The sequence below is a fragment of the Talpa occidentalis genome, unplaced genomic scaffold, assembly GCF_014898055.3.
Source record: "Talpa occidentalis isolate TD23 unplaced genomic scaffold, MPIMG_talOcc4v2.1 talOcc4.4, whole genome shotgun sequence".
Lineage (NCBI taxonomy): Eukaryota > Metazoa > Chordata > Mammalia > Eulipotyphla > Talpidae > Talpa > Talpa occidentalis.
Window position 1 is genome coordinate 136,612,099 of NW_023604295.1, and position 17,317 is coordinate 136,629,415.

Genomic DNA, 17,317 nt, shown 5'->3' on the forward strand with positions numbered 1-17,317 from the left:
TGAGAGGATTCACCAGAGACAGAGCAGGGAGCAGAACAGGTGGATCTACTGAAATACACTGCTGAGGGGAGCAGCGGGCAATACAGAAAAGGTCTGCTGCGCCATGTGGGTCACCTTCCTGGCCAGGGATTGCAGAGGCAGCAGATAGCTTCATAGTGCTGAGACTTAACCCCTTGTGCCACTAGGGAGGCCCCTTGAGTAAATGTTATTGAATGCATTAAATGCATAAATATATAAATATACTTACTATTTTGCCTACTCTTCCCTATGCCTGAAATGTCCTTGTTCACCCTATTCCCTGTTATTTACAATCTCATTTACATTTTTTTTTTTTTTTAGTTCAAACACATTTTGTTTATGTATTGGTCTCCTCCACTTGGATCAAGGGATCTATCTCAGGTTATCTTTGTGTACCTGTATCCAAAGACAACCAGAAAATAAAAGGCATTCAATACATATTTGCTGAATATCATTGTATTTTGGGCAAAAGTCCTAGACACAGAGATCAGATGCAAACTCTGACCATAATTATAGAGAGGAACTCAGTCCAGAGCCCTGGGTGATGTTTGTCCCATAAAGCCTTCTGCTTAAAACCAAAGCTACTGGTGGATTAATTGGATAACTAATTGAGGCAAGAGCTAGTGGTTGCCAGTTCTGTCTTGCCAAGATTTCAGGAAATGAAATCTGGTCTTGAATAGCTGGTCTCAGATCATATGGTTAGTACACTGTGATTTTTACAATTGGGGATGCACCTGACTGCAGATAAATTAAGGGATTGTTATGTCTATTTCTTAGTTACTTTGTGGAGGACACTGTGCCAGCAAGTTCACATATTTTTTTTAAGACTTATTTATTTATGCATACAAGAACTGGGGTGAGACCAGAGGTGCAGGGGGTGAGAGGATGCACCAGAGACAGAGTGGGAAGCAGAACAGGCAGATCTACTGAAATACACTGCTGAGGGGAGCAGCGGGCAAGACAGGAGAGGTCTGCTGCACCATGTGGGTCACCTCCCTGGCTGGGGATCAAACTTATGCTGCAGTGGCTGGTGATAGCTTGATAGCACCAAGTTCACATAGATGAACTCATATTTTCCTCACAACAAACTTGTGAGGCAGATGTTATCTACAGTTTACAGATGAGGATGCTGGAGTTCACAGAATTAAATAGCTGGCCAAGGTCACACAGCGAGTAAGTGGCATGACTGGAAATAGACACCAATGACCTAGGAATGAAACCCCAGTGCCATTCTGAGCACTAGGCTGCCTCCTCTCACTGTGTGAGAGTATCCTCTCCAGTCACCTTTCTCTACGTGAGAATCACAGCCTGTGCTATTGTCTTTGGTGTTTGGTTCTTGTATTACCCTAAACACAGTGTGAAATGTTTTCTAGAATGAACTTGTTCTTTCAAAGTTCAGGTACTAGGGAAAGGTGAATCTAATAAAATTTAGTGCTGACCTGCAAATGCACAAAAGGTCACAAAGATGCCCTGCAGGGTCTCCTCGGTGGCACAGCGGGTTGAGTGCAGCACAGTGAGGCTGTCTGTAGCCTCTGAAGTGCGGGTTCGATTCCCAGCGGCCTCAGAGAGACCCACATGGCGAGCAGACCTCTCCTGTCTTGCCCGCTGCTCCCCTCAGCAGTCTGTTTTTTCAGTCTGCCTGTTCTGTTCCCCACTCTGTCTCTGGTGAGTCCTCTCACCCTCCCACGCCTCTGGCCTGTACCCCAGCTCTTGTATAAAAATAAATAAATATTAAAAAAAAAAAAAAAAAAAAAAGACGCCCTGCATGAACTGAGTCCCTTTCAAGGGGCTACCTGAAAAGTCCCGCCTTCAGCGTTCACGTGCATTCTGATTGGCCAGCACCTTGCAGTTAGCTTGACCTGATTGCTTGTGAAGAATAGTTCTGCAACCCTGCACCTTAATGTTTCTATTTTCTGGATTTCTAATTTTCTATTTTCAAGGATTCCCAATTTTCTGATGCAAAAACAAAACAGAAAAAACAAAAAAAGAGGCAGTTAGGCAAGTTGAGAGGGTGTGGAGGTGTGGTTTGCCGTGTTACATGTGAACAGCAGGGATTATACTGAGCCTTCCCTCAGGACTGAACAAAGAATAATCCAGTTAAAAGCACCCATTAAGGGGCCTCCCCTGGTGGCGCAGCAGTTGAGCACTGGGCTGTGAAGCTGCCCGCAGCCTCTGCAGCGCCGGTTCGATCCCCGGCCGCCGGAGAGGGTCCTGCATGGCACGACAAACCTCTCCTGTCTCGCCTGCTGCTCCCCTCAGCAGTGTATTTCATCAGTCTGCCTGTTCTGCTTCCTACTCTGTCTCTGGTGAATTTTCTCACCCTCCCGTGCTTCTGACTGTACCCAGTGGTCGTATAAATAAATAAATCTTAAAAAAAAAAAAAAAGCACCCATTAAGGACAAAAAAATGGCTACAACACTGGAAGTCCATTCCAAAGAAAAGACTGTATTCAGTTCTGTTACAGTCATTTCTTATCTTGACTAAGATAAGGATAGAGGCATGCAGGGCCATCACAGAACAAGAGACCATATTCAAAGAACAGTGACTTGATCCACTGACTTAATACCAGCCAGGAAAAACCTCAGTAAAGGCATTTAGTAATCCAGCAGAACCTGACAGAAACATAAAGATAGCAATTATGTAACCCCAAGGTCAGACGTGCAAAACCCTTGCTCTGCGAAGGCTAAAGGCTTTCAGAAGCTTCTCCTCCAGGACACACAGACCCTTCTCCAAAGACAAGGACAAGTGGAACTCGGTCTTTCACAAGAAACAATCAAGCTGTGGGTCTACCGAAGAGTATTGATAGTCCCTGCACAGGTGTCCTGTCATTTGTCTCTGTCATGAGTGAACTTTGGAATAAATGTTTGTTCAATTTTACAACTGGGAGCAGCCCTAGAGATTGATCTGTCCATCCCCTGATAAAGCGTCTCAGACATAGATCCAACTCTTAGGAGAGCATAAAACAGAAAACACATTCTGGATTTTTCCGGGTAGGGCTGCATTTGCATCTTCTGCCTGGCTGACCCCAGGAGTCTACTTACATTCGTCAGAACATGTGTTTCAAGTTGAGATTTGGAAAAACATGCTCACCTTGTGGCTCAGAAAAAAGGTTGCGAAAAATGAAATGTTCAGAAAATCTGGTTGGCTTTTGCGTCTAAGCTGAGGTACACAAGCTGGTGAAGGGAAGAGGAGAGAAACATGGTCTACTCCTTTCCTCATTTTTTTAGTTTTTCTGGAAATTGGTGCTTTGGGGGAGAAACTGGAGGCCTATGAAGGTCCCTACTTGAATTGTTGGGAAAAATAACACTAGGAAGAAATACAGGTCATTAAATGGATCTGGATTTCTGATATACGCGTGAATGTGGAATGCATGAATGTGGAACTAAGTGAATTTGAATTTGAATTTAGCAGGTCATATAGAATGTTCATGAATGTAACAACTTAATAATGCTCTTTGAAAAACTCATCTAAATTAAGCTCCACAGAGTTAAAGTGGTTGACATTGAGGCTGGGAGAGCGCAAGGAATGCTGAGAAGTAAGGGATGAAGGAAATGAAGGAAACTCTGCCAAGGAGCTCTGGTAACTGGAGAAGTATATAGTACAGCAAGCACATCTGACCCTCTGTGACAGCAAGCACATTTGTCCCCAAGAGGGAAGGGTGGGTGCTGCAAGCCACACAGCCCCCCTCCTTCCTTCCAGAAGCTGCTACCTCTGCTCTCAGCAGCCAAGAGTTCCTCTGAGCCTTCCATTGGGTCAAACAGCAGCAGAGCTAGTGAATCAGGAGGCAAAGAAAATGGAGGGAGACCTCGGGATCCCTCTTTGTGTATGAAAAATCAAACCCACGATAAACTCAGGAAATTTTAAATAAAGAGAACAGAAGAGAATAGTGAGCCTTTGTATGAGGCACAGCTCTGTTGACACTGAAAACAGAAACAAACACACTGAATGGCTTTTCTCCTTCCTTGTTCTTTCTTCCTTCACACAGTGCCTAACTCTGCAAACATCCGGATCCTATTGGACATTAAACATTGGTCACCCGAATCTTACCATACAGGAGCAGAAATATTTATATAGGGTGCCTGCAAAGCTAATTCCAGAAGCCATGCGAGTGTAATTGTCCTCAGTGAAAGAAAATCATCAGAACCTGTACACATTTCCTAAGCGAAATACAAAACATTACTTTCTTCTGAAGTTTATGTTCTTGACATTTTTTTCTAGCATGAACACTGTAGAGACAAGTTTTGATTACCAGTTAAGCTCTTTTTTCTTAGCACGGACTTCCTTTTCCCCGGCTTGCACAATAAAAAAAGGGTGTGTGCTCATAGCGATGCAGATAATAGGCTGGCTCGATGCCCTGGTGGTGCCCTGATAACACCCTCATCCACAGGACGCGTTATCGTGTCCTTACTGACATTTTCCGAAACATGAACACAGCCTCCTCCATTTTACAGAAAGCTAAGAGAATCACACCACAGGAAGGGTGTGAAAGCAATAAAGTGGTTGAGAAGAGACGGAGCTCAAGAGCTAACAAATTTGAGTTTGCACTTTGAGTTATTGCTTGTGGTCTTATCCCGGGCGTATCCCGGGCCCGCATCCATCTTCTGTGCACTAGCTCATCTGGCTCCGGTTGCTTTTGCACATCCCCTTCCCTGAGGCTTCAGTGTAAGGGTCAGGAAATCAAGGCTCTTCTGTGTGGTTGTGCTGCGCATGCCTGCTTGCGTGGACGTTAATGTACCCTGTGGATTAAATTACCATTTTTGTGCCCATGTCTCTCATCAAATTGCTAGATTATAAACTACTTGACAAGTAACCTCATATAACTTTTAGTGTCAAAACCCAACATGTAGAAAAATGCTAACCACAAAATAGGAAATGAATATTTTTTTTAAAAAAGGAATGAATGAATGAATGAATGAATGGTTTCTGATTGGACCAGCTTGGAGGAGAGCAAAGTACCAATGGATTGGAGGAAGCATTGGTCCAGGCGGCAACTCAGCCTGTTACTGTTTGATTTAGGAGCATGTCTGCCACACAATGGGTGTACGCTGAAATGGAAACATGGAAATTTTACTTCCTCTGTATATTTAAGATGCTCACCATGCACTATATACTATGTCAGTCTTTTCTTTCTCATCAATCTAGGACAGAACGTTATTCCATCCTGTGAGCAACAGCTGCATGGATTGCAACCCGGCAGAAAAGAGGATTTTCATGGCCAGATGTGACCCTCTCTCGGAGACTCAGCAGTGGATTTTTGAACATATTAATAAGACTGTTTTAGAAAATTTTAACCACCGTGCCAGCTCCTAGAGAGAAAGAAGGAAGAAAGAGTGATTACCTACAGATTATAAACACTGCATTTTAGCCGGCATCCGGGTCGAAGGAGTCAGGAATAACATTTCCTAGATCCAGGAAGCCTGGTTTAAAGATCTGTAAATGCCACGTCCAAGTAGGTTGTCCTGAAGAACTTCCTGCATCTGAAGAACTTGGCTGAGAACCTCACCAGCTGCTTCTGAGAACTTGAGACTAGTGGTTCCCTTGCTGGCCAAGGGCAAAGATTATTTAGGGACTTTTCGAAACAACTGCTGAGTTAATAAATCCTAGCCTTTCTCAGGTCAAATCCTGCAGTAGTGAGTAGCTATGAATGGATCCTATTATTTGGGTGGGAGGGGGGTGAATAGGAGCGCATGTCTGTTCTGACAACTGAGGGTACAGCAGGTTAAGAACTAGCCACACTTAAGGGGTGAGCTGTCCTCCTTGGTGCCATTCTCTGAATAAGAATGGGTTAAGCAGGTTTAACCCTTAAAAGTGCTGCAGATGATTTTAGAGTGCTCATACCATTCTGTTTTCTTGTTTATTTTGAAACAGGGGTGCGCTATCAAATGTAACACAGATCACATCACGAAATGGATCTCCCAGCGACCCGTTTCCTTCATTCATATTTGCCATTTTCCTTTCAGAGCAGAAGTTACTTAGTGTCCATGAAAGTTCATGTTCTATCAACCAACTGAAGTTCTAATTCAGTGCCCTTGTATGAATCCAGTCGAAAACAAAAAACTATGCTACCCAGTTACTCCAAAGAGAAAGATTTCACAGAAGCAGCAAAACCATGTAAACATTAGGAGAGGGATTTCCCTAGGAAATCTGTTTTTACTTTTCTATTATTTTTAGAATCTTAAACGTTTGATGTTTGTCAAGTCATAATTTTTATTAAGGAAGGAAATGGAGTGAGGTTGATGTCATTTGTTTAGGAGATTCTTAAGCTCAAATAAATCTACACTCCAAGTGATGTCTGAAAGTGACTTGGTTCGCTTCAATTCTGTTTGATCAGCCCTGGGGACGCAGAGTGGTTTTGTTTGGTTTGAATTTTTTTGGGTTTTATATTGTTGATATTAATGATGTTGCTATTTTATTTGGAAGCATACAGAAGGAACTTCCATTAATAAAGTGCTTCTAACACCATTTTCTGGTAATGGGATAATATTTCAGGGGTGAAGAAAGGAATGCTTAAAAAACTAAGTGGAACATTAAATCTTTAAGAGAATTTTTTTACTTTTCAGTAATAGTGGGGGTGGGGGAGGAATAAACTGGGATCTGGATGGGTCTAAAGAAGAGTCAGGTTTATTATATATTTCTCAAGTTTTTTTCAGGTAGAAAAAAATTTATATTTTGCTTTTGTTTTTCTTTTTCTTTTAACTTGGTGTTCTTGTTAATAAAAATGTGTGTATACATATATATGTATATATCTGTGTGTGTGTGTATATATGCATATTGTGGATATAGAAATATTGAATTTTAGAACTGCGGGAGTCTCTTAGAATCCAAACCCTTTGCACAGATGAGTAACAGAAGTCCAGAAAGGGAAGGTCTAATTTCTAGCAAGGAGAGTGGTCTTCTGACCTCTAGTCCAGTGCATTTTCTCCATTTGTGCTACTTCTGTTATCCTAGGTGGTTCTGGTGATTTCTCTGATTTAACTTGAAATTTTCAGCCACTAGGTGAGGATACCTGGAGACACCTAGAAGAGCAGCTTCCATGTTCAGAAGCTTTAATACATGAACTCTCTTATTGCAAATGTTCATGATTTTGTTCTCCTCAAAACCTAATCAAAATGTCCAGTTAAACTGTCCTGCTAATAGTTGGGGAAGAGTTATCTTGTTATCTTTACTGATTTTTCAAGCATTCTTTTGAAGAGCTATTCTTTTTAAACTGACAGTCACAGAGATTTTTTGTGTGCAGGTCAAGAGATCTTGAAGCATTCAAGAAGCATAGTGGAGAAAATCAATGGGAGAAATTAACCTGTGTTGAACAATTTCAAAGAGTGAGTGGAGATTTATCTCAAGTGTTCAGAGAGCAATCTGGTGGTAGCCTTGGATGAGCCTATAAAAATTCACATTATGTCACTAAACATTGACTGCTATAGACAGTGCCACCAAAGAGCTATCTGCTTGGGTTCCACACCCTGGTAGCCTGGAAAACTTGCAATTTGTTAGGACATCCTAATCCTGGGAAGCAAGTGATAATATATCTGGTACTTTCCACTGAGAAAGCCTGACTATTGCATCATTTTAGTGTAACTCCCAAAGATCAATAAAGGGGTGTTTCCTGGTCTGGGGGGACTGGTCTATTGGAGCACACCTCAACCTTTAATAAGAGGATGGAATACAAAAAAATTAAATTTTCAAACAAAGTGTTAAGAGGCACCTGAGACATTAAAGCCAAAATTAAAAATTCAAGCCGCCCAGCAACTGTTAAATATTTATAAGTGGAGAACATCCAAGTGAAATGAAATGGAGCCTGGAGAATCCCCCCTAAACAGAACAGTGCACATTGAGGAGGAATTCCCAGTAACAGTAACTGGGACTCTGCTTACCACTCTGAAAATAGAAAACTTATACATGTTTGGATATTTATTTGGCAAACAGGACTGGGCCGTTATCAAAAAGATTCTCTTTTCTGGAACATTGTGATTTAGAACTGGAAAGGTACTGACCTACCTTTTCTCAGAATGGAGGGAAAATATCATAAATTTAATCTGGCCTTAAGGAATGGCTTGCGAGAAGTTAGATAACATTTCATTTTATAAATCCTTTTCATGTAAACAGGATGTGCTAAAAAACAATTGCAAACCAGTAGTGGGATTTCTACTTTGTTCCAAGTCCAGATTAAAACCATGGCAATGATATCTTGGCTTCTATGTCTACTGCTATTTCATTAAATATATTAATATGATCACATGACAGTTTTTAAACGTATATATCTCAGTCAGTATTGCAAGTTCCATGAATTGGTAACTTATGTAATAAATGTGTAACACATAATGAAAATGGATTTATGGTCAATGAAAGAAAGGGCTAGGCCATTCAGTTTGTGTTCTTGTAAAACATACAACCACTGCCAATACTTGACACCATTTCCTCTAGAGGCAACTATGTGGCTTAAAAAAACAGCCAAAAAAAAAATAAATAAATATCTAGTTGTGCTTTTACCTTTACATGAAAACTTCTGTTTCAATCCTTTGGTAACTCTCTCCATAAGGAATTAGCAAAAAGAATCCTTTATAGGAAAGTTTATGGCAGACCCAATGAAAGAGCCACTAAGAAGCCGACTGTCCCCCCACAACCATCAGCTGACACAGGACTTCACACACCGGAGGACCAGAACAGTCTTGATGGTCAGGTGTGTGCTTACACCTCCTGCCCCTGACCTCCTGTCTGAAGTGTTGTAGGATCCTGCCCAGGAGCAGTCATTCCCCTGGACCTTCCAATGCAGCCAGATGATGTGATTAAGTAAGAACCACCCGAATAATGCAATTAAGACCATCATTGATTTATCCCTGGGGATCCCTTCGGTGAAATATCTTGAGGCTTCTTACCACGCAGGGATATAAGACTGTGGTCCACTTTCATATACAGCTGCTGGAGATAAGGAAATACGGCATGGAAATAAGGCATTTTATCTATATCCTGAGAAGGAACACCTTACATGGGAAATATTTTTATGTGATTCTGGGAGTCAATATAAATGGTGAGAGGTGATTTGTCTCTGCAGATGTGGAAGTACGTCATCCTCTCCATTCACCTCACTGACAAGTCCAGCCTGGCCCATAACTCTCAGACGACCCGCTGGCTGTGATTACTCTCCACGTGCGGAACGGTGACGAGAAACCCAAGCATGACAAGTGGCCGGCCCTTCCCACACGGCTCGAGTTGGAAGATTATGCTTTTATTTATGTCATAGTTTTTGCTTGCAGAACAGGGAGCTGATTGCAGCTCTATTTGGTAGACTTGACATTGGCCTGCAGCTTTTATTCACAGTCACTCATCTCTACACACGACACATCAGGCTGATGTGTCTGATACTGTGGCTTCCAAGCAGACAACAGCTCAGACACATGTTTGAAACTTCACTTCAGAGAAACCTGGGAACATTTCTTCTGTCCCTCCTGCCTGAAGTTGCCCCTTGGGCTCACCACACAATGGTCGCCTGGTGCTGGGAGTCCCCCACTCTCCACGTTAGCTCAGCGCAGCAGAGAAGCTACTGACCACAGTGCAGAAAGGCCAGCTGTATTCCAGAATCCTGTTGCTGAGGATTTGTTTCTGACATTACTCACTTGGGGACGGGTGTTTATATAAATGACATAGGTCCTGGTTCGCCAGGGCCATCCAGGCTTATGTCTGCTGTCCTGTACAATTAATAATGCCCGTTTACACTTCTAAATGTGTCCTAGTTTTGAATAACAAGTTGTATTATCACTCTAACTCTAATCCACCCACCTTTTTACTTCATAGGTCCTCTAAGGAAAGTTAAAATGTCCTTAGCTTATGAATGCATATAATCTGTAAGAAATTAGCTAGTCTCACCCCTTCCTTCAAACAGGACCTAAGATGGGCCTCCCTGGTGATGCAGTGGGTTGAGCACAGCCCTGTGAAGCTGTCCACAGCCTCTGCAGCATGGATTCGATTCCCAGCTGGCCAGGGAGAAACCCACATGGCGTGGCAGACTTCTCCTGTCTCGCCTGCTGCTCCCCTCAGGAGTGTATTTCATCAGTCTGCCTGTTCTGTTCCCTACTCTGTCTCTGGTGAATCCTGTCACTCTCCCGCACCTCTGACCTGTATCCCACTTATAAATAAACAAATCTGGCCTCACCAGGGGCACAGCGGTTGAGCACTGGGTTGCGAAGCTGCCTGCAGCCTCTGCAGCGCTGATTCGATCCCCGGCCGCCAGGTGAGGGTCCCACATAGCGCACAGACCTCTCCTGACATGCCCGCTGCTCCCCTCAGCAGTGTATTTCATCAGTCTGCCTGTTCTGTTCCCTGCTCTGGCTCTGGTGAATTCTCTCACCCTTCCATGCTTCTGACTGTACCCAGTGCTTGTATAAATAAATAAATAAATTGTAAAATAAATTAATTAATTTAAAAAATAAACAAATCTTAAAAAAAAAGTGAAAAAAAAAAAAAACCCAGGACCAAAGGAAAATGGGGTATATTCTAATGATTGTGTATTGCATTCACGTGGTTCTTTATAAGTCACTTAATAGAAGCTTTTAAGTAAGAGTTCTTATACCCACCTAATTTTTTTCAACTGAGATAAGACAATGTTAATTTAAATATATTTTCATGGTTTGAAAAATTTATTGAAGTGAACTATTCACCTTTTTTTTTTTTTTTTAATTTTCCAAGCAAAAATCAGTAGATCCCAATCTACTAATATGATCTACATTAGTAGATCATATTCTCAATATTATGGTAAGGGATAGAGATAAATCAATGATGATGATGACTGATAGACTGACAGAAGCTATGTCCATTATTACTTTTATTTTTCAAAGCAAGTTTACATTTATCTCACTCTAGTCTTTATAACTACCTCCACGGTAGATGATCTTACTATCCTTATAAAGAAAAGCAAGAACTGGGCCTCCCCGGTTGCGAAGCTGCCCACAGCCTCTGCAGCGCCAGTTCGATCCCCGGCTGCTCCCCGGCCACTGGGCGAGGGTCCCACATGGCGCGCAGACCTCTCCTGCCGCCCGCTGCTCCCCTCAGCAGTGTACTTCGGTCCTTCTGCCTGCTCTGCTCCCCGCTCTGGCTCTGGTGAATTCTCTCACCCTCCCGCGCTTCTGACTATACCCAGTGCTTGCATAAATAAATGAATAATAAATAAATAAATAAATCTTTAAAAAAAAATAATAAAGAAAAGCAAGAACCAATATGAAGGAATATCAGGTTAAGGTCATTCAACAAGTTCACAGCAGAGTCAGGACTAGAATTCAGGCTTCTTCTGTGAGTGTCTCAACATCTACTCTCCAAGGTACTTCATGCCCCACTATGAGATCATAGCAAAACCAAATATGAGACATACTGAGCAGCTTAAAACAGCTTGAGCAATCGTTCCTATATGTAACATAGAGGGTTGTGTCTTCAACCCTTTAATTATGTTTCTCCTCTCTGTACTACTTTTGTTGGTTTTCCCACAAATTTATTAAAGTAAGAACACTAAACTGAATTCAGGGTTAGTCTCTCTTAATGAGATTTTCAGGTTACTTTGAAAAACAGAAGGAATCGACTAAAACTATTTGCATAGTTCAGGATGATAAATCCTAAAGCAAATACTGTGTACTTTGTGGTTAAATGAATTCAGCTTTGGGGGAGTGGGGTGGAAAAAAGCTGTTATCAAGCAAAGATGATTCTGCAGTTACTTTGCAGAAAGTCTCCAAATTGATGTCTTTCAATATTCTTATTTCTGAAAAGTTTGGTTCAGGTATATCTCTTAACCATTTGTGACTCTAAATGTACAGATGTGAGTTCTCTCTAGAAATTTTTCTCTTCTGGGGGGTACTTCCTAAATATCTAGATTCTTAGGCCTTGACTAAAATCTACTAAGTTGGAATTTGGGGATAAGACCACTAGATAATGATAATTTCACAATTGGAGAGATAATAAATTGATTTGGCCCTCAGCTCTTAATGTCTCAGCACTAGTAAGTCCAAGTTAATTCTCTGACATAGTTGTCTTTCTCACATGAATGTATAAAAGAATGGTCATTTCAACCCAAATTATATCTACATTAAGAGTTGCATATTCAGTTAACATTTTATTTAAAAAGTCCTCTAGCTTCTATTAGTCCTGTGGTTATTAACCTCTAGCATTTAAACACTTGAAGGGATTGTTAAAATACTGATTGTTAGGCCTCAGTCCTTGAAGCTCTGATTCATTCAGTCTGGGATAGGGCCCAAGAATTTACACTTCTAATCTGTTTCTAGATGTTAATGGTTTGGGATCCAGACTTTGCAAGTCAATGGCTTAGATCAATAATTTCATCATTTCGAAAATATCTTCTTAAAGATGATCTTTTAAATGTGGCTTGTGTTTAGAAACCATTTATTATATTTAAAATCATCTATTGGAGGGGGCCTCCCCGGTGGCGCAGCGGTTGAGCGCTGGGTTGCGAGGCTGCCCGCTGCCTCTGCGGCGCCGGTTCGATCCCCGGCTGCTCCCCGCCACCGGAGGAGGGTCCCACATGGCGCGCAGACCTCTCCTGCCGCCCACTGCTCCCCTCAGCAGTGTACTTCAGTCCTTCTGCCTGCTCTGCTCCCCGCTCTGGCTCTGGTGAATTCTCTCACCCTCCCACGCTTCTGACTGTACCCAGTGCATGTACAAACAAAACAAACGAACAAACAAATAAATAAATAAAACATGCCTCTATAAAAAAAAGAAAAAAAAATTAAAAAAAATAAATTAAAAAAAAAATAAAATAAAAAAAAAAAATAAAATCATCTATTGGAAATGATAAAACCCCAAATCACTCAAAATTCAAATGAGCAAAATTCAGTTCAATATATATTTATAGCCAGAAGAAGGTTCTTCATTTAAAGCTCTTTAAATCAAGATCACAGAGCTGGAAGGCTAAGAACAAGCACTATGAAGGTATCATACCTCAATGTCTCTTAAATAACTTCCATTGCTCAATTAAATTATAATGAATAGGTCAAGACCCCCACTGTTAAGTACCTGGCATTACAGAGCACATTAATAATTTAATTATTGTCATCCTTCCTCTGAGCTGTCAGTGAACTTTACACTACCATAGAAGAGTATTGAAAATTAAATGAAGCCATAGATGGTTAAGCAATCTCCTTGACATTGTTTTCAGTATATCAACACTTCTAGCCCAGATCAGGCTTTTACTCAAGTTCTACCTTGAGAAAAAAAAAGTTTTGGGTGACAAATAATTGACCAAACTTATTTTGAATACATCATGCAGGTATGAAGGAGCCCTGGTTCTTCTCATCTTTGAAAAATGCTGCAAGTTTAATTAAAAGTCTTTTAAGTGTAACAATATCTCACTATGTTCAACTCAGTCCAGTTACCTCATTAGAAAAAGCTACAGAAAGTAAAGAAATGCTCAGTATTTCTGCCATGATGGAACCACAGTTCTCTCCGATTTGTAATATTCTTTTCATTGAAAATAAACACTAAGATGTTATTTAAAGCTTATTTCTCCCATGTCCTCCCTCTTCAAAAATAAGAGTTAATTGAGGATTTTTTTTTTTTTAGTTTATTTAGTTTCAGTCTCTAATGGTACACGATATAAAACCTTCAAATCACTTTGTTTTCAAATATCTTTCTGATTTTGTGTGCGTGTGTGTGTGTGTATACTCAGGACACACAACAGTGGGTGTATGAGGGAAGGGCTTCACTTTAGCGATGTTACCATTCAAATTTCTACCACCCAGCAAATTGCTCCTTATGGAATGTCTGATGTGGACATGTGCCAATAATCCTAGCCATGTGTGTGCAGATTCGATAGAGAACAAAAGGGCAGTGAGTACAATAAAGCATCCTCGGGCCAAAATCTAGACAATGCATTTCAAATCAAAAGGATAAACTTTAATCATCAACACTTTCCATTCTTATAAAGCTGGTACGAACCCAAGAAAGGGGGCCCTCATCAGGGCTCCCCTGTCCTAGCACAGGAGGGGTCAGTGGCAGGGGGTGAGACTGAATGATCCATGCTTTCCTTTCCTTGAAGTAATTTTTCTAACGTCCTGGAGGAAGCAGCAGGGAAGTGTAGGAGTGTCTGAGATGTCAAAGAAATAATCTCACAAAAGAAACGCTGCTCTGGAAGCAAAGGAGCCACTTCTCATTAATATCCACCTGCTAGTGAAGGGAGCGGGTCAGGCACATTCCGGCACATTCACATCCTCCAAAATGGCTTTCCGTTGGCAGACAAAGATTTATAAAGGACGGGAGCTCAAACAAGAATTAAATAACTATGCAGAGTCACTGAAATGTTTAAAATAAAACAATCTCTGGGGCAATTCATCTGGATAATAAATGCCTCTGCTTGAGAAAGGACATGGAGTTGAGGTTCTTTTATTGTGAATGACAGCCAGGACTTAACTGGGGGAAAGCTAATGACCTTGTTTCTACATTCCTCAGACATCAGTGGGCTGCCAGAACACCGCCTGTGGGGTGAAGGCAGTGATGGTTTAAAATGGCCAGGGAGAAAGGCTAAGGGGAAAAATGAACTGTAGCTTTGGTGGCAGCTTCTAAAGATGCTGATGAATCTCCCCCCAGCCCTGATGCCAGCAAAACACTTTGCACTCTGCTACAAGAGCTGAGCCACTTGGCAAAGATATTGGCAAGGGCCTGCCAGAGAGCGTTCTTTTCCTCGCATTTCTTTTTTTTTTTTTTAAGATTTATTTATTTATGCATACAAGAGCTGGGGTACAGGCCAGCGATGCGGGAGGGTAAGAGGATGCACCAGAGACAGAGTGGGGAACGGAACAGGCAGAATGACTGAAGTACACTGCTGAGGGGAGCAGCGGGTGAGTCAGGAGAGGTCTGCTGCGCCATGTGGGTAGCTCTCTGGTGGGCCAGGGATTGAACTCGTGCTGCAGAGGCTGCGGATAGCTTCATAGTGTGGTGTTTAACCCCTTGTGCCACCAGGGGGGCCCTCACATTATTTTAACTCCCTCCTCTATTCCTAGCACCTCTCAGCATGCTTCCTCCAAGAAAGAAGTTAAACCATCAGATCAGCCTCCTTCCTTTGATAGTTTGAAGAAGTGAGAGTATCGCTCTTGTGGGGGTAAAGAAAAATGTTGCAACAACAAAATCCCCCACCTTCCTCTTCACATCATCCCTGTTGTGTCTCGTCTTTGGAAGTAGACAAAGGGTTTCCGACAATGTCAGCAGATTGGTCTCCTTCCCTGAGCACACAATACTCTCTCCAACTGTAATTCAATAAATGTTGGTTGAGTACCACCGGGAGTGGCAGGCCAAAAGTAACGAATAGCTAAGAAAAAGTTTCTGGTTAGCGGTCAAAATATTACATTCTTGCCCTGGCAACAGCCCTCCTTCCCATTTGAGACTGGGAGAGTCCTGAACATCTCTAAATCATCCTTGAAGGATCGTAGTAATGATGACATCTGATAATATACATGCAGTTGTCTTGTGTCTTGCAACAAAATGTAAATGAAGCATGTTAATATTTAATGAAAGTCTTTGTTCCAGCAGCTTCTATGTGAGCAAGGTAATTCTTAGAGATGGTGACCACATAACTTATTATACAAACCAGCTCATTTTTGAGTGAAATGGAGCGTTATTAATAACTATGGGGGAAGACAAGAGATGCAAACTGGGGAAGCTAGGACAGAGGGTCATCCTCTTCTTAAAGACACTAACAAAAGATTCGTGGATATGATGAAACATGATGACTGAAGCTGCATCATCAACGTTTAGGGGTAACTGGGAAGGTAAGATCTTTTTCTCTACAATCTTAAGATTGTTTGGGGGAGAAGGCTATAAATTAAACTGATAGACAACAGATCAGCAAGTGAAAAAAGATTTAATTAGGAACTTATGGACAACAATTACAAAGATTTGTGAGTCAGAGGCAGGAAGAATTTGGGACTCTAGATCATTTGACTAGGAGATGGACAGTAGCAGAGGGGACTTTGGGAAAGCAAATGGCTTCTTAGATAGGGAAGTGGGAAAAAGAGCATTTATGGAAAAACAATGACTTTTTTGAAATATAAATGAGCCCTTGTGAGGAGAGATGGGAGATGTTTGGTGACAACATCTATCTGGGTGTAGTGCAGTCTTCTTATCTGCAAGAGATTTGAATTCTTCCAGGCATAGGCATTTGTGATAATAGAATTCTGATTTCCTTCCAGAGCTTTGGTTTTTAGGCAGGTAAATGATCTTAGGTACTCAGATACTTTAGCTTAAAATAATTCTTATGCCAAACTGGTATATTTTGGGGTCTTATATCCTGATCCCCTTCAAGGTTCATAAAGTAATTCTGAATTTGAGTACTTAAATTCTCTTACTAGGATGATCATCAAAATCAAATAGTTATTTGTTATATTTTGCTAACATTAGCATGAAATTTTATCTAAAATAAAATATTTCATGTGTGATTATAAGTAAATTCTAATATCTAGGCTACTCATTGCTTGAAAATGCCCTGAAATCTTCATTCATCAAATCAGGGTCTCAAAATAGCATGAAAATAACCAACTAAATTTAGAGTATTTAAATGAAAATGTTATGAAGAAGGTGCTTTACAAAGGCAATATAGCCTCTACTCTGTTTTGATATGCAATTGTATATACTTAATTTAAAAATGAAAGAAAAAGAAAAATAGAACTTACAAAGCAATTGAATTACTAAATACCTCCCACAATATTAATATTGCTATTTTGCAGTTTTCTTTATGGAGATTGCCAACAGAGTTGTGTTGTGCTTGATGAATGAGGATTTGGGAAGGAGGCTGCTGTCAGGGAATTTAGCAATACCACAAAATAGTAAAGAAGACATTAGGTTTTTATTGCTAATTTACTTCCTTGGCATTGCACTGAACCAGAGGTGATTCCTCTATCAAACTGTGGTAGTCATGCCTGATAGACATTCCTGAAAATATGCCCCAGCTTCAAGATGTGGGATGAGCTGTGTTTGTGCAATTTTACTGCATTCTGAGACAAATAAAGTAGGGAAAAGGCTGCTTTGAAATGAAGCTATTTGCTACAGGGTTTGTTCCTGACATGCTATATTGCTATATATGTATCACACCCCCAGCAAAACCAAGAGACAATAAATCATCTTATTTATAACCAAAGCTACTAAATAAACCAAACCAAACAAACAAATAAACAAAAAATAAATGAAACCTCCTAAATGCTACTTCAAAGACAGGGCTGCAGAATCAGAAATCCGTTATCTAAAATGTGTATTTATTAGGTGCTTAAATTTTTTGTTGGATGGATGGATGGACAGATGAATGGACAGACAGATGAAC

At 41.0% G+C, this 17,317-nt stretch overlaps 1 protein-coding gene across 1 annotated transcript in view; it reads left to right on the forward strand.

Annotated features, from left to right (window-relative positions):
- GALNTL6 (polypeptide N-acetylgalactosaminyltransferase like 6) overlaps positions 1-6,745 on the forward strand; it is an 884,110-nt gene extending 877,365 nt beyond the window's left edge. The window contains exon 12 of the mRNA XM_037526440.1: positions 5,161-6,745. Within this exon, the coding sequence (XP_037382337.1) occupies positions 5,161-5,328 (168 nt within the window). The 3' untranslated portion in view covers positions 5,329-6,745. The remainder of the gene's footprint in view (positions 1-5,160) is intronic.
- The last annotated feature ends 10,572 nt before the right edge of the window (positions 6,746-17,317 follow it).